Raw genomic sequence first — 26,093 nt, forward strand, 5'->3', positions numbered from 1 at the left:
GTTTGCGAACTGTTGGTATCTGCCAGTTGAAGTTTTTACATTGCCATTTGTCGAAAAAGAGTAACATAAAAATTAGATGTAAGCATGTGGTGCTGTCCAGATTTGTGTAATAAAAACTTGTGTAATAAACTCTTAAATGCAAGACCACTAAATAAGGTCATTGCTAATATTTTCTATGTAAAAGCTCCTCTGTGCAATGGTGCATGGCAGGAAAAGCTTTAAAAAGCCGGAACCACAAAAGTAGAAAGACGACGGCTGAGAATAGATAAAAAACTGACCGCATATTCTTTTTTCTGTACAGTGTAACTAATTGATTTTGCTTTGGAATGGATACTACTGACGTTTATAAGCCAATAAGGAATGTTAGAGCACGCAGTATAAAGTATATAAACTTATAGAAATGTAATTGCATTTTAAAGACATCTCATAAACATCATAATCAATGGGTTAAATTGAAGGATTACCGAACTGAAATACATTCAACTTTATTTCTATATAAAAATATATACAAATAAAAAAATAAATTATTTTACGTCCAATATTTGATATAAAAAAGAATAATAGTCAACAATTCTTTCACTACACAGTTGTCGGGTTTCGCATACCCTATTTTTTTTCTCTGGTTCTTATTCGATTACTTTTTGTTTTTCGCATTTTAAATTTATTACGAATGAAAATGAGCTGTTTATGTGGAGTTCAGTTTTCCTACAAACAAAGCACTTTGCTCCCTTTGGATCTCAATAACACAGTACATGCGAAGCCACACTTATTTCTTATCGCCAGGATTATTTTGTAGGTTTCGCGCAAGCGTCAATAAATAATTAAATGGTTACCGGTCAAAAAAGGACAATTTACTTCATCTCTCGAATCTAAAATGCTTCATAAGCAGACCTCCAAAGAAAACTTCGCGAGTTGAGACAATTTTTGTGCACTGACTTTTAGGTTAATTTTTAACTAAAAATATGGTCGTCGTATGACGTATTTTTAAGTAAGTAAACCTAACAGAATAAATATCAAAACCACTTTAACTTTGAAGCCGGAATCCGTGTCCAGGTTAAAAAAAACAAGATGCTAGAGAGTTTAACAAAATACACGTTTCCGAAATTGCATGTTTTTTGTAGTTATAAATTTTTGATGTTTTTTGATGTTATTTAAGATTCAACATTATCGAATTGTTGTGTCTATAAATTGTAAAAATAAATATGAAATCGAAAATTTAAATTTTACAGAAAAGGGGGCTGATAATCGAGCCTCAGTATTATTCCTAGAATATTCCTAAAATTTTGAAAATTCAGCTTTGATGATTCTTATAAAAGAATTCTCACAAAAAAGTGTATATTTTAACATAAACGTATTATTAAATTTTCAGACATTCTTAGAGAAGTGGACCACATCCGTTCTTTAGAAGTAATGTTTTCATTTAAATTGCATTATTTGTTGTGTGATAACAACCATACATCTACTCGTACATACCCAGGTCTCAACTGACACTGTCTTCCTTTTTAAATTGAAACCCAGTAAGACCGTTATAAATGGATTCGAAATTTTTAACACTTTGCAATACATCAAGTTTTCCCCTTGACTTCTTCTTTTGGAACACCTCCAAAACAATATCTAAATTAATATTAAAAATCTCTGTAATAGTTTGTGGGCCAAAACCGGGTCAATCTTCAAGATACAAGATAACATTATGCGATATAATTTCATCGATTTTGCTGTAACAGACGGATTCGCGTGAATTTTGCACAGGCAACTGACTAGTATAATTAATATTACTACTCTTGACAACAGAACTTATAACAAATCGTACGGGGTTTTATAATTAAAATAGCGTTAGTGAAATTTTATGATTTTTAAATTTTGTTTTTTGTGTTTGATAACAAATTCATTTTTTAAAAATGTTACTATAACTATCTATATTATTGTAACAGAATACGTCTGTCTGTCACGCAAAATGATAACCACAATAGCGACACACACGGAATGCGGTAAACAAAGGACGAGCGATCCGTGGATTTATCCACAGGCCACCGACTAGTTGTTTTTAATTAATGAATAAAATACAAACACCATACCAACATACAACACATAAAATAAATCGAACCCCCGCTTTTTCAAGGACTTCGTGGCTCAAAAAAGTCACTGCTACTTGCGGTACCATTTTTGCGTGATAGACGCCTCATAATATAGATTGAATAAATATTAAAAGTTTAGGTTAAATATTTGAAATAATAAAATGGTTTTTTAGAAAATAAATAAATACTGGTAGCCCGTCCTTCATATATCGCATTTTGTGTGTCTGTAGCACGGTCAATTCTACGATTCCAGAAATTATCTAACCTGAATTTCTATTAATGGAACTATTCGCAAAATGTGAATATTTTGAAAAGGAAAAAATATCCATCAATTTTAATTTCAAAGTCTTTATTGGTGAAGGGTTAGGTCGCAAAATATCGACAACATCTTCAATTATGCATAACCTTTTTTTGTCCATAAAATTTGATTTTAGAAAAATGTGACTATTCCAAATTTTAATATAGATTGTGATAAAAAAATTAATTGCTTTTTGTTGTGTACATACCAACAAGTGAATACAATGGAGACCAGAGGATTTGTATACAAGACCAGAGGATTTGTATACAAGGCCAGATTTCTCAATTTTAGTGCGCACTTATTAGCACCAGGTACTTTACTGGCCCCCCTTACCCCTAACTCCGAGTGTAAAAACGAAATGAATGAAGACAGCAAAACTATGAAACTGCAATTGAATGAGTATAGAGTATACAAACCTAGCGTCTCGTTCACCACGCCTGGTATAACTTCCTTTAGTACTTTACAATTTGTATGAAGCGCCGGATTGATATTTACCTCGATCAACCAAACCTATATAACAACAAGCTTAGTCTTCACAACTGTAACTTTCCAGAAAAAAACAAAATATTGACACAAAAAGTCTGCACGTGAGAAATTGGAAATCAATAAAAGTGACAAGTTACAGGTAACAGCCAATCAATATCTTCGGCAAGAAATATGAATAAGAGACGCCCCTGTACCAAGCAAATTTCTCAACTGTCGGAAAAACTCAAGAAGACTTGGATCTTTGTGTGCATTTTGATTGGGTATTTTGTGTTTCTTGTTAAAAGGTCTTACTTGTTCAAACAACGTTGAAATAAACTCTTAAGATCTTTTACCTTCATGTTCTCGTCCACCATGAAATCGAACCCCAAAAGTTCAAACATGCCCTGGGTTTGTTGAATTTTATTTTTCGAAGCGTGAAAACAAAGCAGCATAATTTCTTTCATAGTTGGCTGAAAACAAAAAAAGATTACGATTTACAAATCTAATTGATGTTGCGTGTTTTCAAACCACTCGTAGTAAAGGAGATACCGTTCGTTAAAAACATGAAGTTTAGAGATATAATTAGGCCGCAATTCTTTGATGTTTCTTCTTAATTTACACAAAAATAGGGACAATTTTAATTCATAAAAGTAGAATTCGAAATAAAAAAATAAATTAATGTAATCGTAAGCACGCCCTTGAAACAATAAGTGTTTTAAGGCATAATTTAAAACCCTTACAAAAAAAATGGTGCAAAGAAAATAAATAAAAACTAGTTATTCGTTAAAGACAGCGATGTCTTTATGTCGTCGAATGGAAACGAATGTTTAGACAACGTGAACAGGAACATAAAAACCCCGTGCGTAATGGTGATACAGACAAAAATGAGATTGTGGACCATACTTGGAAAAATAATCATATTTTAGAATGGATAATGAATGGATTATGGACAGTAGAATATAGCCCGAAAGCCTGGTTGGACAGGAAGACAGGTAAAAGAAATCATAACTAGAACAGAAATACTCATATTTTATCAAAAGTATTTCCTATCAACTTCAGAAATGTGGTAACCCACACCTCAGAAAGCGAACATTTAGAAAAAGTGAAAAACGAAAGATTTTACTTAATCCCTTATTTCCATTCAGGCCCGTAAAAAGGTAATTATATTAAACTAATCGTTAACCTTTGGAAAAACCCACGGGGTCGCCCGTCCTTTATATACCGCATTGCGATGTCTCGCTACTTGAGGTGCCATCTTGCGCAGAGACAGACAGAATACGGCTATTATTATAGAGACTAGTCGTTAGCCCGTGGAAAAATCCACGGGGTCGCCGTCCTTTAAATTAACCCGTTGTAACAAAGTGAATAAAAATATATCGCATTTGATATTCGTGTTTCCGTAACATCATTTTCTAACTCAGCGGGGGGGTCCGCGCAGAGACAGACAGACGACGGCTATTATTATAGAGACTAGTCGTTAGCACGTGGAAAAATCCACGGGGTCGCCCGTCCTTTAAGTTTACCCGTGGCAACAAAGGGGATAAAAATATTTCGCATTTGATATTCGTGTTTCCGTAGCACGATTTTCTAACTCAGCGGGGGGTCCGCGCAGAGACAGACAGACGACGGCTATTATTATAGAGATAATGTGATTTAATTGATTAATTTTGTTCCTCCAATTACCTCCGTAACTAACAAATAGCCAAGATGATTTTTCAAAAGATTTAACCGCGAAACACTTTTGCGGCAAAAATTTAAAGATGATTGTGTTACAAAATTTCGTCCGGTGACAATTTTTTTATTTTAAGTCTTTTTAAGCAAAGTTTAAAAATAGAGAGCGTTGTTTTGTAAAAAAACGTGGGAAAAACACTCTGTTCAATTGAAATATGTACAACCGCCATAGAAGAGGATTTTGTGCATTTATCATGGAAGTGAGAGACCCATAATTTTACCCAAACGTGTTAAGACACTTTTCAAAATCCTTTCACACAACCCCCCCCCCCCCCCCATCCCCCCTAACCCCTCAGACAACGTTGTGCTCAGGTTTTTTAAAGACAGAAGTTTGCTGCTATGGCTCTCCAACATTGTTTCAAGGAGGAGGGGTTAAAAACAACCGCAATTCTGTACTTATTGCTTTTTCTGCCACTAATGGTCACTGTTTACATATGTCTCAACCCCCCCCCCTCTTCCATATAAGCATAATACTAGCCACACTGTGATTTATACGCATGTAAGTAACTATGGCTATCATTACTCTGTTTCGTGGTCGTTTTAACTTACAGTAAAAACATTGTAAACCCAGTCCGTCTGTAGCTTCTTTTCTTTTTGAACGTGTGTGTTGATGTAGTCATTTAACTGGTCGAAACTCAACACAGTATCTTCCTTCTTTTCTGAATATGACGGATGTTTCTTTTGCACGTACTAAAAATTAAATTGATTTGTCATAAACCGAATTAGACGTCTGTTATTTGCTAAATATTTTACATCAACACCTAGTTTTGCCGTTCTGTTGTTACTGTTGTTGTTTTTGTTATTGACGTTACTTTACCATTCTTCTACTACGCCCTATCTGCATACTGTATATCTCTTGTTATAAGGAGTGAAATAGTGCTGTCTGCATTATAGAGCAGTCAACGTGACAGACCAAGTACAAAAAATCGTAAAAATGGGTTGGGTGTCAGCAAAAGTAGTATGGTTTTAGTTTCTGGACATGACTAAAAAATCTAAGATCCTAACTTCGTCTGTGAGCATTGACAAAACAAAATGTGAGTGTCTAATGCAGAATGAGTCATGAACATGATTAGGTATAAAACTAAGCTCAAAAAATGATCTTATTAAAGACACATGTACAAGTATGATATCAACAGCTCACCCATCCAACGTGGTACATTACCTGATTTGTGAGGTGTGCATGAATATCTAACGTGTCGTTTGAATACGGTACACAAGACAAACGAACGTAACCATGGTGATAGTAAACAAGATATGGTTGCGAACAAGCGATCAGCATATAAACACGGACATCAAATTTGTATCCGTTTATTAATAGCGGATTCATGATGTACCTAAAAACGAGAAAAAGATCTAAATGACCTATTTGTAATTTATTTTCGTCGTATTATCTTCACAAAAGAGTTCCTGTGTCCAAACTAATTCGGAAATTGTGTAAATTTCATTGATTTTGACACGTGGATTATATTTGTCGTGGCCTGAGTTAGCACCAATACCTCGCTAAGCATCAGTATAGCAGTTGCCTGCTATAACGGAAAGCGATCACAATTATAGGACTCGCTAAAAAATATCCAAGGAAAGGTTTTACTTTTAATTGGTAAAAATTCTTTATCCCTATAGCACAGTCCAATGTAAAGAAAAGCGTTTGGATGCATGAGATATAAAGTTTTTACTATTTAAAAAAAAAGTATTTACCCAAATCTTTGGTACGTGGGTATCTGGAGGGAAAAATGTTTTTTTTTGCGGTAAGTTTTGCAAATACAAATATTTTCGCGATTGAAAGTTCTCATTAACAAAATGTCAAACTTATGTTGTGAATGGAATAAAAACCTTTCCACTTTGAATATTGCGTTTTTTTCTTTTAAAAACAAAAAATATCTCATTAAGAACCAACATAAAATAAAACAAGAAGACACAGTACGTATTAACAAGCATTTCTGTCCTAGTAACAGCGATGATACAGCGGATATGCCTTAAGTAGTATATGAGTATATGCCGTTTCTTCAACCGATTTTGCCCTAGGCCGCTAAATACGCATTAAATTCAAAATGGGCCGCGAATGTTGTATTGGTGTAATGATTACGGATTGACAAAAATTAGTACAAAAGGACATTCTCGTCATAATTTATTGACCACGTAGACGTTCATTATAAAGACAAAATACCCTTGAAACAGGGTTAAAAAAGGCATGAAGGTTCTGTACTCCACGCATAAACGATGTATAATGTTTTATAGCGGATAAGCCGTTCTCATTTCACAACACACCATGTTTTATTTTGTTTAACGGCATTTGGGCAAAAATATGTACGACTGATGAAATCTGAGGACCGCAAACCCGTGTTTTTTCCACAGACAAACTTGTTATTAAATAATTTAGCTACTCAGCCTCTTGAAATACACGATTTTATTTAGCCTTCTCCTTTTCCTTATCAAAAAATTGAAAGCCACTTTAGACAAAAATGTAAACAGAGATCCGGATAAATTAAAGGCGATTGTCTAAAACCAGTGTTAAAAAAAGTCAAAAAACATAAGCTCGATCCGAAACCAAACCATGGCGTCATCGTGATTGAATAGTTTTTTAAACGGCATCGTCTTCCTCATCACCTTCAAGAATTTTTAAATATTTTTTGCCATTCAGATTTTCGCAAAAAATTTGAGGACCTTTTTTGCAACCTAGTTTTCCAGAACTTATTTTTGCCATTTGCTCTGAAAAGTGCGATTTTGCGGAACCTAATTTTCAAGGAGGTTACAAAATCGCAAAATTAAATTTCGCAACTATATAGATTTAACCAACAAAATAAACAAATTACCACAACCAACAACAAACAGGAAATGTGTTTAACTTTTTGCTTCACCTTTGTATGATGCCTTCTCTCTGCTTTTTAAAGTCTTTCTGTTTAGTATTGTCTTTCAGCAATCCATTTGTTTGATCCACAAGAAAGATTCCTTTCCCTTGATTTCTTCCTGATGGCTTATATATCCATATATCACCGGCTACATGGAAAACATTAGGACCGGTCACAGTATGTGATCGAAGTATGCGAGTTATGTAAAATACGAAATATTTATTCACTTCGCTTTCTTACTTGCTAATTCTGATTCTTATTTTTTCAGATATAAAAATATATTTATTTATTCACTTGTTTGCTCTTTTACTTATCTGAGCTTAGTTTACATTAAAAAAGGTGTTGCAACTGTCGTCAAATGTTTCGTTGCGCGACGGTCTTGTAACCATCATGCATGTTGTGAATTTTGTTTACAAACATTTTGCGGGAAAAAACTTGAAATCAAAATTACATGAAATAAAAAGCAGAATAAAAAGTTGCAGAGCAGTCGTCCGACCCACAAAAAACGTGTTTCTGAAGAATATTTATCGTGCAACATGTAACACGACTGTCGTGTCAGATAAAGTGGTGACAAAATTTCCAATGGGTCAGCAAGACAAAATACTTTTTCGAAAATCAAGCAATACTGTGTTTTTTAGAAGTGTAGGAAAAAATACTTGCATCTGAAAGCTTTTACAAACTTTGACTTTTCTTCATTCAAGAAGTATGTCTCACTGAAAAAGTCGCCAACCTTCAACGCTTTCTCCCTAAAAAAAAAACAGTGAAGGCATTCCCAGGATTCCATATATTCCATCGTTATACATGATTTTATGCACCATCAGAAATACAAAGATGCAAAGAAATATCCTTGAAACAGTTGACGATTGAGAATAATGCCCGTTCTGCCAAGGCATAGAAGCGAAAATCAAATCGAGATATTACACAACCAAGTAATGAAGCATACATGTTTGAATTTCGAAAAAGTTATGGCACCCAAAACATTTATTTCTACTAACACACGACGAAAATAAAATAAAAAAACCTTGATTTCGTTACTTTTCCTTTCATAAACTTGTCGTAGTCTCTCAGTGTTTCTAGCAGTCCAGTTTTTGTCGTCAAACAACCTATTCCTGGTATGTGATTCACAATCTGCTGACCTAGAAAGTGAAAGACAAACTAAATATAGAGCGATAAAAATAAAGTATTTGCTAAAATTGACATGTAATCAGGTGACACTAAGCACGGTTCGATGGGAGAGAATATACTTTAAAGTTATTTTTCTTTCACTCCATAGCATCTTATTCACACAGTTTGATCTCATTTCTTACCAGGAAATTTGCAGACAAAAAGTTTGACAGCCACTTCTCTCCCCTTTTATTTCGTGAGCACAAAACCATGTTCATCATACGTGAGAACATGACCCCGCATAACTTCGATGGTTATCAGTTAGTTACCATGACATCAACAACATGTTCAGAATTTGTTGCACCCACCATTCATGAACATTAACTTACTGCATAATTCCAGGAAGTATAAAATTGTGAAAAAAAAACTAATTTTACCCGGTAAAAATGTTGCATAATTTATCTGGTTTTTGATCTCCACCCATTTCAAGAAGAAATCTCTATGATTTTTTGATCTCGTTAGCCCAAATGAAAGTAGATGATTCTCAATTCTAAAAGAAAGGATGGGTAAATAAGAGAAAGAGATACTTTAACAACAAGGATTTAAAAAAGTGACGGAATTTGAATCTCAAAGGTACCAATATCAAAACATTCTAAATTATCCTGTTAGTCATTTTTTTTTATAAAATCGTTCTCTTTTATACGTTATCTAACCTCCCTTTTAAATCAATCTTTTACTTATTACGACATCTTGCCAGTTAAACCATTTCTTATATAAAATACTCCAATAAAATTGGGAAGTTGAGTTTTTCAGATTTCATTCAACTAAAACATCTTTGCTATATGTGGAAGCTGGACCTGAACCTAATTTATTTATTTATTTCGAATGTTAAGAATCTTACGTACATAGCAACACCATTATTTCCACCAATAAAAAACTTTCCTCCATAAGCGAAAATGGAAAGCTTCTTTGCTTTTTCTTTCACGACAGGCGGCTCATCGTTAAAATTATTTTGATTTGAAGGAGATTGGACACTGGTATCTAAATTCAAAATTAAAACACAAAGATCAAAATTGCTACACATTATTCGAGCCTCGGTTTATTTTTGTGCCAAACTGAATTCCCCAAGTAACAAAAATGTTCAGAGTTCTGCAAGTTATTGTAAGTCGATCAGTACTTTAACTCGCTTTATTTTGCACACAACCATTTTTAGCGAAGAAAAATCTAGGCTTAAAACAACGCAACATGTATTTACGAAATAAAAAAAATGCGTGAAACTAATTTGCCAGGCATCTAAATGCATGTTTATGTATTTTAATTAACTAGTTGTTAGCCCGTGAAAAATAAACAAGAATTCGCCTGTCGTACATATTTCCCGCCTCGGTATTTCGTGCATCTTTATTCGCCTGTTAACATGAAGCAATAAAACTGCTCTGCGAGAAAGATGCGACGCAACCATTTTTTTAGAAAAGACAAACTGAAAATCAAATTTTAACGATTATTTCTATTCCTCTCTGTATTTAGTGTTGCCGAAACTAACATTGTAAAATTCAGAAATGAGCGCAATAAACTAGATGGACGTAAAATTAACATGCACGCAAAATTTCAGTGAACTAAGGTACTTTTTGATTCAAGAAATAAAATAACTTGGTAGCGCAAACATCCGTAAATTATTCTGAACATAATTTCACACCCACAGCAAATCTGAAAGACATTTTTACCTTAGAAAGCGATTTACATCCAGTTTACACTGAGAATATTTTAAAGTAAAACTGAAACAAATTTGTTTGGTACAAAACACTACTCACATATTTGCTTGGAATCCTCTCCATCACACTCATCCTGACTTTGTGCAAATATTGAATGTTTGTTGTGATCAGCGTATTTTGTAATCGTCCATGGATGTTCAACACAATGGCTATAAGTAAAATTTACAATTTTTTCCGTTATACAAAATTCAAATCAAGTGGCCACCCTATCTTTTTCATTTCTTGCATATGTTTTTTAGTTAACCCTAACGAAAATCAAATCGAGATATTACACAACCAAGTAATGAAGCATACATGTTTGAATTTCGAAAAAGTTATGGCACCCAAAACATTTATTTCTACTAACACACGACGAAAATAAAATAAAAAAACCTTGATTTCGTTACTTTTCCTTTCATAAACTTGTCGTAGTCTCTCAGTGTTTCTAGCAGTCCAGTTTTTGTCGTCAAACAACCTATTCCTGGTATGTGATTCACAATCTGCTGACCTAGAAAGTGAAAGACAAACTAAATATAGAGCGATAAAAATAAAGTATTTGCTAAAATTGACATGTAATCAGGTGACACTAAGCACGGTTCGATGGGAGAGAATATACTTTAAAGTTATTTTTCTTTCACTCCATAGCATCTTATTCACACAGTTTGATCTCATTTCTTACCAGGAAATTTGCAGACAAAAAGTTTGACAGCCACTTCTCTCCCCTTTTATTTCGTGAGCACAAAACCATGTTCATCATACGTGAGAACATGACCCCGCATAACTTCGATGGTTATCAGTTAGTTACCATGACATCAACAACATGTTCAGAATTTGTTGCACCCACCATTCATGAACATTAACTTACTGCATAATTCCAGGAAGTATAAAATTGTGAAAAAAAAACTAATTTTACCCGGTAAAAATGTTGCATAATTTATCTGGTTTTTGATCTCCACCCATTTCAAGAAGAAATCTCTATGATTTTTTGATCTCGTTAGCCCAAATGAAAGTAGATGATTCTCAATTCTAAAAGAAAGGATGGGTAAATAAGAGAAAGAGATACTTTAACAACAAGGATTTAAAAAAGTGACGGAATTTGAATCTCAAAGGTACCAATATCAAAACATTCTAAATTATCCTGTTAGTCATTTTTTTTTATAAAATCGTTCTCTTTTATACGTTATCTAACCTCCCTTTTAAATCAATCTTTTACTTATTACGACATCTTGCCAGTTAAACCATTTCTTATATAAAATACTCCAATAAAATTGGGAAGTTGAGTTTTTCAGATTTCATTCAACTAAAACATCTTTGCTATATGTGGAAGCTGGACCTGAACCTAATTTATTTATTTATTTCGAATGTTAAGAATCTTACGTACATAGCAACACCATTATTTCCACCAATAAAAAACTTTCCTCCATAAGCGAAAATGGAAAGCTTCTTTGCTTTTTCTTTCACGACAGGCGGCTCATCGTTAAAATTATTTTGATTTGAAGGAGATTGGACACTGGTATCTAAATTCAAAATTAAAACACAAAGATCAAAATTGCTACACATTATTCGAGCCTCGGTTTATTTTTGTGCCAAACTGAATTCCCCAAGTAACAAAAATGTTCAGAGTTCTGCAAGTTATTGTAAGTCGATCAGTACTTTAACTCGCTTTATTTTGCACACAACCATTTTTAGCGAAGAAAAATCTAGGCTTAAAACAACGCAACATGTATTTACGAAATAAAAAAAATGCGTGAAACTAATTTGCCAGGCATCTAAATGCATGTTTATGTATTTTAATTAACTAGTTGTTAGCCCGTGAAAAATAAACAAGAATTCGCCTGTCGTACATATTTCCCGCCTCGGTATTTCGTGCATCTTTATTCGCCTGTTAACATGAAGCAATAAAACTGCTCTGCGAGAAAGATGCGACGCAACCATTTTTTTAGAAAAGACAAACTGAAAATCAAATTTTAACGATTATTTCTATTCCTCTCTGTATTTAGTGTTGCCGAAACTAACATTGTAAAATTCAGAAATGAGCGCAATAAACTAGATGGACGTAAAATTAACATGCACGCAAAATTTCAGTGAACTAAGGTACTTTTTGATTCAAGAAATAAAATAACTTGGTAGCGCAAACATCCGTAAATTATTCTGAACATAATTTCACACCCACAGCAAATCTGAAAGACATTTTTACCTTAGAAAGCGATTTACATCCAGTTTACACTGAGAATATTTTAAAGTAAAACTGAAACAAATTTGTTTGGTACAAAACACTACTCACATATTTGCTTGGAATCCTCTCCATCACACTCATCCTGACTTTGTGCAAATATTGAATGTTTGTTGTGATCAGCGTATTTTGTAATCGTCCATGGATGTTCAACACAATGGCTATAAGTAAAATTTACAATTTTTTCCGTTATACAAAATTCAAATCAAGTGGCCACCCTATCTTTTTCATTTCTTGCATATGTTTTTTAGTTTAGGGCAATTTTGACATTACTTTATCAAGAAATGAGCTTGTGTTGATGTTACCTGAAAAAAGGAATTTTGTAGAAAAGAAAAATTGGCGGATTTGGCGGAATTGACAAAAAATCCGCGAAATTAAATTCACGCCATTTTCGTCAAGAAAATTATTTGCTGCCAAAATTTCTTTCCCTAAGGTATTTAATTCACTTTTATTTTTAACAATAAATGTTACTGCGTCGTTGCTTTTAAATCGAAAACGACTTATTAGCTTGACCAAATTTCTGAAAAATGTATACTAAAGCAAAAGTTTCTCAATGAAGAAAGAAAATAACAAAGGTGTGTATTTTTAATTAGTCATGATAGCTAGAACTTGTGTTAAAGGGTATTATATAATGATTTATATAATTGTAATAAGATAATTGTTAATATATATTCAAAAGTTTAATTAAAACAACATTTCACAAGTTAACTTAAGAAGAAAATGTTTTACCAACAAACCTTCTACAAATCCCATTTAACCATGTGTCAATAGATTTAAAATGGTATGTCATGGAGTGGTAACTTTTGGCGGTAAATTGAAAGGAGTCGTGTATTTCAACTCTAAACACGAATGTAGCAAGTGTCTTTGTACAAAAGAAGATTAAATAATTATTCTATTTGCTCTAAAAATTGTACAGGACTAGCAACTGCCTAAATAATCAAAATAAAAAAGTCTCGACATTAATAAAGCAAACAAAAATGACCAATAAATACAATGTTTAATTCATTACGAGTTATTTCAAAAATAAACTCATGAATGGAATGTTTCTACTTTCCATCTTTCCATCTAGAACCAATTGTCTTCTCGCCTTCACCAACCCATATTTCAACATGAACCATATTGTGTGAATGAACCTTTGCTATAATAAAAGAATATTTTTTCCTCAACTTTGATTAAAAAAGTTAGATACGTTAAAACCACAGGGCGTTTGGTCCCACGTTATAACACTGGAGTAACAAGTAGCATAAACAGGTTTCGTTAAGAAAGAGGTATAGTTATAGGTAAAAAGTGTTTTATTGTAATTTTGTCCAGATGCTTATCCATGTCGGCCAACTGATATCTATAAATTTCCCCTGGGTTAAATCTGGGATAAATTTCCCCTGCGTTATTACTCATATTTGAGAAAGTAGCAAATGTAATTAAAAACAGGTTTCAACATGTTACGTGAACAATTTACTTACATTTCTTGTTGACATAAATTCCTGATATAAAAACCAAATCACCAGGTTTTAAATCTTCTTTCTTAATTAAATTTGGTAGGGTATCATACTACGAAAAAAAAGAAAAGCAGTCATAAAAGTTATTAACTACTGACCATACCTTTGAATATAGCCAGATTTAAATTATGGTTAACCTGGTAGGCTTGGTTCCAAGGACCAATGCAAAATCCAAATTCATCTCGCAAATCTAGAAGAACTTGGCGTACCAATGCACAGCAGTCAAGAAATAATGGTGAGTTGTATTCTTCACCTGAGGAAAAAAAGAGGCTAAAAATGGCAACAATTTCTTGTTGTGAAAAATGCTCTGTAAGCGTTGATGTGCATTTTTATGTCATAGAAAAAACAACAAAAGATGATAAAATTGACTAATAAATAGAATATATAGGACAGGCTGAAAATTATTATTGTCAACACATGAAATTGATTATCCACACCATCAGTGATGAGAAGTAACCAAAAATGCAAATGAATGTGTAAGAACATTAATTTTCACGTGCTTTTATTTTTGCAAATTAGATCTTTGTTTCATGCGGATTTATTTTTGCCCAAAGACGAATAAATGTTTATCTTACTTTCTGGACTATGAGGTTTTTGACTATATGGCACTCCAATGTATTTTTTGGCTTGATTGATAAACTTTTGACGCAGCAAAGCTTTTTCTTCCAGAGTTCGATTAATGTTCACTTCTTTGTATTTCCTGATTTGTTTTAGAACTTTCTAAAAATCAAGGGTAAGAAAATGACAAAAAATTACATTTCGTCACTATGACCTCCTATCGTACATAACTTTCATGTAAAGATATGTCTTCCTGCAGACAATTTTGAAATTTAAAGTTATATTATTGAATGGTTTCATAAAAAGGTTGCTGTTACTACAAAAGAAAAGTCTTGTTTAACTATTATTTTATGACAAATATTTATTAACAAACAGACGTGTTTTATAAAAAAACATTACATCTAGAATATACATTAAACAGATGTGGCCTATTGCAAAATTTTAATGTTTTTTATCTACTAGTTATATTAGTTTACAAAACGTATATACTGCAGAGAAGCACCTAATATGATCTTTCCTGCTTCAATGAAAAAGTTCTACAAACACTTACCTTCTTTTTTAATCTGAATTTTTCAAAAGCTTCCTGCAAAGAGTCTTCAGCCATTTTATATTTGATGCTATAAGAAAACTAATAACATAAAGAAAAAGAGCAGAATTGTTCGTTATGACACACTTCATTGGTTGCAATTAAAATGAACAAATAAGAAGTTAAAAGCAAAGCATAAAGCAATCCAACACAATATCTATATTTTGTAGTAAACCTGCATAGGAGCTTTTTATTATGGACGAATGGAACTTGAACTAATTATTACATACTCACACATGATACATTTATCGGTGAAAAAACAGTTAACGTTGACAAAATTATGGACTTGGTGACCATGTTTTACCAAATTTAATTAATTCCCCCAAATGAACATGCGTAAAAACCATAAATAAATGATTTTGTACTAGCTTCCCTTTTGTGTATATGCTTAAGTACACTTTAAATTTTATGCATCAAATTATGTTATTTCTTCAAATGTATGACCATCCAAAATATGATGTTCACTTTGTTTTTGTAATATTTAAAAATAGAAAATGCATGAATGGGAAACAAAAATTGAAGGATAGAAAAAATTGCAAAAATGTTGGTTGGTTGGTTAAAAATGACCAAATTTAGTTGTTATTAACCAAATTTAACTTTTAGGCATTTTTTAGCCTGATTGTTATTTTTTTCTTCTTAAGAGCCAATTTCTATGAGGACCAGGCAGTGCCTGATAGTAAAATTTTTATTTATCTTTATTTTTAGATATCTCATAGTATCCATTAAGTAAAGCAAATTTCTAAAAACTTTGGGATTCAGCTAGTTATTTTTTAAGCATTTATCAGCTTGATTGTTATTGTTTTCTTCTTATTAGGAAGAACACAACATCAATTATATAAATAAATTTTTTGTCCAGCAACATAGTTTTATTTAACTTATCTATATAATAATACGCTAAGTGTGTCTGTGTGTCTGTGACATGCAAATTTCTTCATTTTCCTTTTCGTTGCCGAAAAATGCATCTCTAATATGTCAAATTTTCTGACGTTACGGCGCGACGAAAATAACACTACTTTAACATCAATATCCTATACTAAATTAATGAAGCCATCACAGTGCACCTAAAACTTTGAGGCCAAATAACTAGGAAACGAGGTGGTGACGTCAATGATTTTTTACCGCGTGGGTAACTAGGGACCACCTAGGATCAATTTGGGTTATTTTCCCAAACCTGGGTCCACGAATCCGTTTCGGAATGGACGGGTTGATGACGTCATCAAAAAATCTTCAAACCTTGTGTGATTGCGGGTCTTTGCTGACATCAGCCAAATTTTCAAACCCTTTTATTTCCTTATACGTTCGTCGAAAACCCATGATCCTATACATTTTTCTCATGAGGGTTTTAGCCTCTACACATTACAGGCAACCAATAAACTAAACTTCGCTAATTCTTTTTTGTATCTGCACTGCTGACGTCAGCAAAAAGTCTAAAATAATCAATTTTTACATTGTCCTCCTGCCTAAGTGGATTTTTCCACGGGCTTTATCGACTAGTTTATTATATATACTTATAGTTTGATTTGGACAGAGGACATTCGCAGAAAATATAGATAATTGCATAGGCACAAAACTTGCCTATGCAATTTATATTTAAATCCTTTTTGCATATTGATATGTTTGTTTTTACGCTATTTGTAACATGTGAAGATTTGAAATTATGCCCCAGACTCGAGGTTATGAATGCCTTTAAAAGCACACAAGGGGCCACCGTCAAAAATATGTTTGGTTAGCGTCATTTCTAATTACAAAAAAATTGAAAAATACTATATTTCGCAGCCGTATTTTGTTATTCGTTTTAAATGTACGCCAGTTGTATTTTTAGCCTCTGATTCAAGTTTGATTTTTGTCAGTCAATGTTGTTCCCATGGTTTACGCTTGTATTGGCATATAAATGCGAAGCAGGAAAATATAGCACTTCTAAAATTATTCAAGATTTTAAATATTTAAAATCCGGGATCTTATGATGTCATAAGTAAGTTTTAACCTAAGAACTAAGTTTAACTTTATTTTTAGACAGGTTAAAGGTTCTTAACCTGTTTCACTCCACTGTTAAAGCTGCTATATAAAGTGGTATATTTCTTCTGATACTTAAGAAAGTTCTTATATAAATATCATTACTATGTTTTTATGCATGAATATCTACATAGAAACGTTACATGCCGAATTTTGTGTGGCCATTTTGTGCGCGCATGAAGCCGCCATGTTTGTTATGATGCTTTTCCCAGAATCACGCCACGGCAACTTACTACTCATTGGTTGCAATGTATAAAAAATCTATACATCGATTGGTTGTTCAGCCGCCCGCAGAATTCGAAATTTTTTACAAAATGGTAGTCGTTATAACATAAACAAGCGCATTTACGAATCAGTTTATACTGGTTATTTTGATCAAATTTTTTGTAGTGTTAGTCACACATGTACATTTGAAAATGGGTGCAGGAGATTCAAAACCTGATGGCATGAATACCCCAGAGACTCCTCATTTTGCTGAATATGCCAAATTATTTAACCTTACAGAAGACCCAAGATCGCCAACTGGCTCAAGAACGCCAATTTTAGTACAGAATACCTTGATTGATCCACGTTCTCCAAATAGTGACGCAGACAGAACACCAATCTTTTCAATTCCGGAGCCGATATCTCCATTTGTCAGGTATTTAGCAAGCTTTAGAATATACATGTATAGCTACGAAAAATTTATATATATATAACTTGAAATAAAAAATGTTTTATTAGATGCTTTAAAATTCTTGTTTCTTAAAAGTACGTATCTGCGTTGCAGCTTTTAAATGATGCTCAAAAATCCTGGCAGAGAAATTTATGATTTAAAATAAAATTTCAACGTGGATACCCCACTTATATACACTGTGCACAGTGTCTGCATTGTAGCTTTTATATGATACGAAGAAAAGTTTGTGCAAGAAAAGACTGGGAATTAAAGATTGCGAATTGATGGTGAAAAAATCGTAAATTGTAGAACTAAAGATTGCGAATTGGTGATACAATCATGAAATTGTGGAATTAAAGATTGTGAATCTGATATTTTATCAAGAAATTGTGGAATTTAAAATTTCGAATTAAAGCAATGATCCATTAATTTTTCCACAAAATCACTTGATAATTTTTTCACCTCTGTGCATTTTTAATCGTTTACACAAACTTTTTTGTTTTTATTGTGTCGCATTTCAAAGCTGGTGTATTGAACGATTTGGTAAAAGCAGGGTGAATTCCAGCATTCTCAGTAGCTGTTAAACAGCTTTTTCCTAAATAAAATTTATCCCAAATTTCCCAATTTATCAGGGGAGCTAATTATATTCACTACAAAATATGCAACTTAGAGCCCATTTTATGCAAGTTGTAAAGGAATTAGATTTTAATAATAAACAAAATTTATAGTTTAGTGTAGTAACCCTAATTAATTTTTATTGCGTATTTAGAAAAGGGAAAAACATGATAAAATAAATATAGAAATAAGAAAAAGAAATTGAATGTAAAGAAAGTTGTACAAGCTATGTATAGTGTGTTTTTATGGATTTTCCATATTATATAGCTTAAAGTTAAGTTGTTACAATTTGTTCATAAATGACAATAATTTTTTTTATTAACTTTTAGGTTCAAATTGGACAATCCTATCTATCAGGACTCGCCGCTTTCAATCGAAAAATCAGGTGCACCTACAAAAGATGTTTGTAACAACGCTGTTGTTGAGGAATTTGAAAACTTAGAAATCGAAAATAAAGAGGATAAGAAAGAACAGATTACGACAGACAACGATGTATCATCTAGTGTTAACAAGGAAGAAGACGGCTTTAAAATTAAGAAGCGAAGTATTTCTAAGAATTTAGGAAGAACAAAAGCAAAGCAGTCACTACTGAAAACAGCTCTGTTTCAACCGTATATGGATAAAGAAAACAGTGTAGAACTTCCACAAAAACAAAGCCAAGATTTAACCCCCAAAAGAGCAACTCCTTTACAGTCCAAAAACGACTTTGTCATCGTAAACAAGAACATTATTAAGGACACGGAAAGCAGCGAGGAGAAAATTTCCAGACAAAAACTAAAAGGAAGCCAAAAGAATAAATGTGGTTTGTCAACAAGAAAAAACTGGATTGTTGCTGATAAAGAAAATGTTCTGTTTTAATTCTCGTGATAATTTAATCAGGGTTTAACCATTTGTAGTAATATAATTTCTTTTTAAATATGTGAGTTTGTAGAATTGCGTTGTCCACTAGGTCAATGCTACTACCAATCGAAAACATAAAGTCAAATTTTTATTGTAATCTACTTGTATATTATTCAGTGTGTATTCATGTTCTTCTTTCAATTAAATTACTTCTGAAATCTTTTTTTATTATTTCTGTTCAAAACTAAAGGTTATTAGAGTACACAACCCCGTCTCTTTTTTAACTTTTTGATAACGGCAATCCCAATATAAAAAAGTTAAAAAAAGAGCCCTATGGAAGAGCTTGCAAAATGCACTGGTGATTAAAATTTGAGGATATAGTAACTTAATACCGGATGAAACAGTCTTATTGCGCAAAATGGATTTTTTTTTTCGCTTGTCAAAAGTTTATCGTGGTTATTTCTAACGCCCTTAGACCCAGAAGCCCGGTTATTTATGTAGCAGGAAGGACGGAATACCAAGATTTCTTGGACATCTTTAGCAGCATGCGGGGGAAAAAACTTGTGGTTCACGAGTGACTTTATCTTTTACGTGAATAAACTCTTGTAAATCTGCCGGATAAAACCTGATTTAATCAAATTAAAAGTTTTTATTAGCTACAATCCTGGAGAAAAATTTTTTAAGACAAAAGGTAATTTTTTCCCCATTCTTTAAATATGGAAAAGAGTGTCAAACAGTTAATGCTCTGCAGGCGGCGAAGTCGCTGCTTTTCCACACATAGTCAGCCAGACAGCGTTGTAAAGTTGCAAGTCACATTCTCTGGCACGCCTGCACACCGAAAGAATAAACGTCGGGGCCCATAAAGACACCAGAGTTCGTGAAAATTGACCATGCTGACGTCAGCAACAATTAGCACATTCAAAGAATTTGGAATTTATTAAAAACTCTAAGTCCACTCTGGACATGGACAAGTCCAAAATGTGTGAATCTAATACAGAAATAGCCTGCACAATTACTTGTGGGTTTTTTTCGAGTATTTGCCAATATCTAAGGCTCTAAGAGGCATGGGTCCTAAAAATTTGGCGTGCAGGTGTCTAATTTCTAAATATAGAAACTTGAGCAGTCAGCAAAGCAAAAAAAAATTGTTGAGGAACGGCAAATGGGGCGACATCTCACCCTCGGACCGACTAGGGAATACGCTTTCGATTTATGGAATTCAAAAATTTTAATTGTCTCAGTGAAATTTTTGGATTTGTCAAACGAAGAAAAAATGCCAAAAAATGGTAATACGTGATCGAATTTGTCGAATTCAATAAATCGAATGCAGCAAAATGGATTGTGCATCGTGTGAAGGTTTTGAAATAGATAAATCGCATCGACAGAATGGACTGTGTATCGCTGCTTAATATGTTAGTTGTGTAAACCGTGATATCAAAAGCTATCAAACATATGGCATTCGTTAACTACTAGCAAGCAATCCTCTGAATGCAAGCACATTAGTCATATCTTTTTCTGATACTTTATCGAAAGAAATTTTAGCGACAAACATTTTTTCAGAATTTCGCAGATTTTTCGAAAAATCACGAAATGTTCCGAACCGAAATATTCAACCCCGTGAATTCTTTTTTTAAAATGCCTAGGCTGAAAAAAAATCCCCGTGAAACAAATTCCACTCTAAACCACAGAAGAGAAATGATGCAGGTGTAGAGAATAAGGGACCATTTAATAATTAACGTAACACCCAAATTCGCCATCTATTACCACCCCAACTTCCTACCCCTTGTAACGCATCGTAATAAATCTAGTACCAGCAGCCATCCACTCCCATCCACATCCTTTTTCAAAGTTAGGGCATTTGACATAAGATTAAGAATACTCCTTTCTATTCCCTTATCCCTAAAAACCCACCTACTCCTTATTTTTCTTAACTGTTCGTTACAAAAACGATCACACTTCACCCATCAGGCGTTACGTAATTACTGATGACCCAAGTCATGACAAATCAATCCATTTAGAGCTCTATAGACTGGATAAAAAAACAAAAAAAGAGGAATTCACGAAATAAAATGTCTACTCTTTTGTGCTTAATTGTAAGGGGGGGGAGGGGTGGAATAAGCAGGGGGTGGAATAAACAGGGTCATAATATAATGACCTAAGGGGGTTTTACGAAATTTTCTGTAAAATGGGGAGGGGGGATAAAACGACTAACTTTAAATAAACTAACACTAGTGAAACAAACATAACAATGCTTTGACATGTTTAAGGAATAAACTGTGCTGACATTTTGTTGATATTAATTATTTTTCACCTGTAAATAGTATTTGTTCTTGAGATTTGTTCCAAAATAGAGTTGTGTTTTGATTTTAAGAAAAAATGCTGCTTTGTGATATCTAAAAAACTTATTATGGGGGAGGGGGGGGGGGGGGGGGGGGGGGTGATAATAAAATGAGGAGGTGGGTCTCATTCTCAAATTTCAATAAAGGGGGGGGGGGGTCTTCTCAAATGATTTTAGGGGTGAAAAATTCGAAAAAGTGCAATTTATTATTTTATATTACCGAAAGTTCAAGGGACCCAAGAAGCTAACGGTAATTTTAGCCTTGGTCAACTTCCCAACTTTTCATGCTGGCCAAATAATAATAAAAAATAAGAAAAGAAATAAAATAATTCATGTAAAGATATCTTGGACCTTAATTTTAGGTTATTTAGGAGATCTTATAATTAAGAAGCATTATACACTCTATGAAGAGAACCTAAAACAATGACCAATACTAACCCAAAATTGGGAAAGTTTTCTGTAGAAACTAAACTGTTGCGTCTATAATTTAAAGCATTGTTTTGCACGATTTCAGCCTGGTTTCCACTATTGACAAAAGCATAAGCAACACGCGTTCACACATGGATTTTATCATGCTTATGTTTACGCTTGTCACTAGTGGAAACCAGGCTTTAAATTTATCAAACTAAAATTTACAGCAGCTCTATATATTTGAAATTCCGTGTATACTTTCGTGAATATTTTGGTCATTCAAGTTGAGTGATATATACAAAATATCTACATTTTTCACGTTTGAGAAGGTGGTCTTCTAATAAAACAGTTCGCACAAGCGACCAATAAGCTGTGGCGATATCACAATATTATCCATTTCAGTTCTTTACAAATATTTGCTCATCAACTTTTTTTATTTGAATACCCGCTGTGATGAGGAAGGCGACTTTTATATTCTAGATAACATCAAATTCAGGTAACCACGTCCGTTTTCTTCCATCTCCAACAATCTTTTATGATGGTTCAGGAAAATTGAAACAAAAACCGTACGATTTTTCGCTGGTAGGTGAACAGGTTGGCTGAAAGTAAATAGAATTAGAAAAATTACTTAAAAATCTTGCGTCACTTAAACAATGCAAACTACATTTATCATGAACGACGCAAAACTATGAAAATAGCTTCATTAGTTGTCGTATTAATGTCGTGAAATTGTTACACCATTATATCTGACTTCTCTCTTAAGTAGCCTTTCACATGCACCCGACATCAGTTTTCATGGAGTTTTCATTTCATTTCATTCTTTGTACACATGCACAGTAACTTTTTGTACAGGCGCAACAGTTTCATCTAGGGTAAATCTTGTTTACGTGAATGCTTTAAAGGGCGAAATAGTAACATCGAAATGAGTCCCACCTCGCCGAAATCACGTAAACAGACTGAGACATTGAAAATAATAATTACAGTTTCTTATTAGAGTAAAAATCTAGATTAAAGGAGTGTAGGGTGGGGTGGAGTGGGGTATAGTTTCATTATGAAATAGAAACGCCATCTTCACTATAAACACTTACCATGTCATTGGATTTCTTCTTTATAAACACACTTTCTTTAAGTTTGTTTTCGTCGGTAGCCGTGAAAGAAGGTGGAACTGTAAAAAAAAATTAAGAGATGCAACAGACAAGCAGATATCGAGCAATTTCACATAGATGCAGATTTTCAAAGATGTATTTAGAGCAGACTTGGTGAGACACTCAACTGTATAGTTTGCCGAACTATCTAAAAGGAATTAATTGTCGCGGGTATTAATTTTTGTGTCAATTTAGGTCCTGCAAATATTATTTCGTAAATTCGCGAAAATTAATTCCCGCAAAAGTTAGATTTTCTCTCCTATCATTAACAATAACACTATATAATTTTTTTGTAATTTATATTGAAATTTTAAGTTTAACAGCCTTTATGTTATGTCTCAACCTTTGGAAAACGGAATTGACTGAGAAACGAAATATCATCACCTTTTTTCGCGAAATTCGCGATATTTAATTCTTGCAAAATATTAAGACCAGCCAATTTTGCGAAGATTGATTCTTACGAAAACAAAATTTTATTTATCAGGTTTACAAACCTAATATCAGTTACTATAGCCTGTGTTCCACAACAAGGATATATGTGTTATTCTACGCAAAATATCTTTCAATAGCGGACATCCAAGTTTTTCACTCGTGTAGGGGGTTCATGAAATAATTTCCGTTGTGTTTCATTTCGTTAAATACACATCTAGAAGAAACGTCGCATTGACAAACACTTATTTTCTACAACTCCATGTACTCCACACTATGAAATACGTAAGATTTTCTTCTTCAACCTGTATGGTTCACACCTCTCAGCTCACCAAGCTTTACTATCAAACTACACAGAGACAATCAACAAAAGGTGTGATATCTAACCTTGACTATGTATTTTTCTTTCTTTCGCCATTTTGTTTCTATAATCTCCAAAATTGACTTTCATCAGCATCCTTTTCTTAGGCTGAGCAAAGAAAATACAAATTAGGTCGGCCATTATCATTGTTAGGAAAGTATCACTATCTCTTTAAGTAGTAAAGCTTGTAATCATAAGTTTTCATGTTGGAATCTCTACTCCGGCGCATTTTAAATGTAGTGTTGTCAGCCCATTTGATGCCATCTGCTGGCCGTTAACCAGCTTGTGTTGCAAGCAAGCAAGTTAAAGCAATGCTAAACGTATATCTTGTTACTTAATTATAATCAACAACGAAGATATATTTCATTTAGTAAAATCTGGACATTATTACCTTCGGTGTTTTTGGTGACTTAAGTTGGTTCAATAATTTTGTGCTATTGACGACTAAAATATATAAAGATGTAACATTGTTAAATTATGTTTGGATAGGTTCCACCTAATATGCGTCAACTTGATGTGAATCTAGCGTGTTTATTCTGCAAATTAAATAATTTTTACCCTGTGGGTTCAATTTTGAACACTCAAGGATTTGTTACATACAAATATAAGAAGCAAATATGTCAAAAGAATAATAACAATTTAGTAGTCAGAATGTTCTCCCGCGTTCTCAGTATCCGTTAAACGGCTATTTCTCTATTTAATTTTATTCCACATTTCATTTAACTAGAAATCACATAGAAGATTAAAATCAACGGGAGCATGTGTTATTGTTATCCAACGCTTAGTTATCATGGCCTCGATATAGCACATGCAAAATATTACATTAAGCTACACGAAAATAACTTGCTGTATTAAATTAATTTCGAGAAGCAAACTGTTTTGAGGCGTCTAAGAAGAAATCATTTTATCTCTGGACCACCCTATGGCACGTCCTCTGAAAGTTCCTAAAGTGTAAATGCCCGATCTGGATCCAACTGCCACTCTTTCAAATTTCTGGATAACACGCTAGTAGTTTCAGAATTATTTTGTTTAAACAATGAAGGATCCCTAAAAAACTATTAAGCAATCCCAGACAAAATGACACAGAGTTCACCACAAAATATATATATGCAATTGATAAACAAAACAAGTTGCCGAAAAGTTAAAAAGGGCAAGGTAGCCAAGAACAAAGCTGGTCAAATATTAACACACTACCTTGATCTTTTGTTGGTTTTTGAGTTTTGACACCAAGCTCTATCTGTTTTATACACCAACAAAGTTCTTCTTCGAAGTTATCTACTGTATCATCTGTTGCAACTTCTTCCACATTCTACACAATAATAAATCAAAGATACTTTTTTTATTTTAAAATTTGCAATCGCTGAACACACTTTACAACCTTAGTTCTTGTTTGGTTATCATATGTATAAAAACTTCAAAGAGAAGCTTAAAGTTCCTACAAACTATGGAATCAACACGCCTTTAAAAATTGCAGAAATTTTTTAAGTTACACCAATCGAAACAGTAAGAAGCATATGATTGACATATTCCATCACAACAGGGACTCCCTCACAAGACCAATAATTCATAATTTCCTAAGCAGTCCCAGCAAAAAGGTACGAAGTTTGTTATTATACTGGTCGGTGGCCCGTGGATATTTCCACGGATTCGTGCGTCCTTTAGTTATCGCTGTCTTGCTATTTGCGGTACATTTTGCGTGACATAGAGAACACATAAAACGTTCTAAAAAGTCCGAATTTTTTTTAACAGTGCTGGCAATTTTTTTGTGACCAAAAAGCTACTGCTAGAAATACCTTTTCACTTTGTCGTTGTGGTTGCTGTTGTGGTTGCTGTTGTGGTTGCTGTTGTTTCTTTTTCAATTTTGCAGCTTCTCGTTTCTTCTTATTTTTCTTTTGTTGCTTTGTTAATTGTTCTTCATCATTGTTGGTTAATTCTTCTTTTTCCATTTTATATTCTACATTATACACGCATGAAGTTTTATTTTTTTCTATACTAACTTACGTTCCAATACTATAAGGCTCGTTTTCATTAGAAGGCATAGGAAAAACCCGCCTAGGGCAGATGAAAATCCTTTGGATAAAAAGAATTTTTTTCAAAAAAAAATGAGATCAGATGCTGATGTCAAAGGACGCTGATGTTATTAACAAAA

General features: G+C 33.3%; 3 protein-coding genes across 5 annotated transcripts; 1 reads left to right on the forward strand and 2 right to left on the reverse strand.

Moving 5' to 3' along the window:
• Nucleotides 1-469: 469 nt before the first annotated feature.
• LOC130641026 (protein polyglycylase TTLL10-like) lies at nt 470-15,229 on the reverse strand. Its single transcript, XM_057447657.1, has 21 exons — nt 15,105-15,229; nt 14,572-14,716; nt 14,134-14,249; nt 13,961-14,048; nt 13,551-13,638; nt 13,238-13,339; nt 12,552-12,661; nt 11,649-11,784; nt 11,181-11,293; nt 10,661-10,775; nt 10,328-10,437; nt 9,425-9,560; nt 8,957-9,069; nt 8,437-8,551; nt 8,076-8,161; nt 7,425-7,563; nt 5,732-5,903; nt 5,119-5,259; nt 3,192-3,308; nt 2,790-2,883; nt 470-1,614 (listed from the first exon to the last, which is right to left on the reverse strand). Exons 1-21 carry the CDS (start codon nt 15,156-15,158, stop codon nt 1,481-1,483), a joined length of 2,424 nt encoding a protein of 807 aa, XP_057303640.1. The 5' UTR covers nt 15,159-15,229; the 3' UTR covers nt 470-1,480.
• A 2,206-nt stretch (nt 15,230-17,435) lies between these two features.
• On the forward strand, nt 17,436-19,481 carry LOC130641027 (uncharacterized). Its single transcript, XM_057447658.1, has 2 exons — nt 17,436-17,793; nt 18,753-19,481. Exons 1-2 carry the CDS (start codon nt 17,570-17,572, stop codon nt 19,279-19,281), a joined length of 753 nt encoding a protein of 250 aa, XP_057303641.1. The 5' UTR covers nt 17,436-17,569; the 3' UTR covers nt 19,282-19,481.
• A 2,748-nt stretch (nt 19,482-22,229) lies between these two features.
• On the reverse strand, nt 22,230-26,025 carry LOC130641029 (UPF0488 protein C8orf33 homolog). Of its 3 annotated transcripts, none has more exons than XR_008982420.1 (7): nt 25,738-26,025; nt 25,139-25,253; nt 24,336-24,388; nt 23,971-24,052; nt 23,649-23,800; nt 23,098-23,174; nt 22,547-22,608 (listed from the first exon to the last, which is right to left on the reverse strand). XR_008982420.1 is itself a non-coding variant. In XM_057447660.1 (6 exons), the coding sequence occupies exons 1-6, from the start codon at nt 25,888-25,890 to the stop codon at nt 22,543-22,545; spliced, it is 546 nt and encodes a 181-aa protein (XP_057303643.1). In that variant the 5' UTR covers nt 25,891-26,025; the 3' UTR covers nt 22,230-22,542. The 3 variants fall into 3 exon arrangements, 1 of the variants encoding a protein (XP_057303643.1); XR_008982421.1 differs by having other exon boundaries at nt 22,592-22,608; nt 23,539-23,800; XM_057447660.1 differs by lacking the exon at nt 23,649-23,800 and having other exon boundaries at nt 22,230-22,608.
• Nucleotides 26,026-26,093: the final 68 nt, after the last annotated feature.

Source organism: Hydractinia symbiolongicarpus, chromosome 4 (assembly GCF_029227915.1).
Source record: "Hydractinia symbiolongicarpus strain clone_291-10 chromosome 4, HSymV2.1, whole genome shotgun sequence".
In the NCBI taxonomy this organism is placed as follows: domain Eukaryota; kingdom Metazoa; phylum Cnidaria; class Hydrozoa; order Anthoathecata; family Hydractiniidae; genus Hydractinia; species Hydractinia symbiolongicarpus.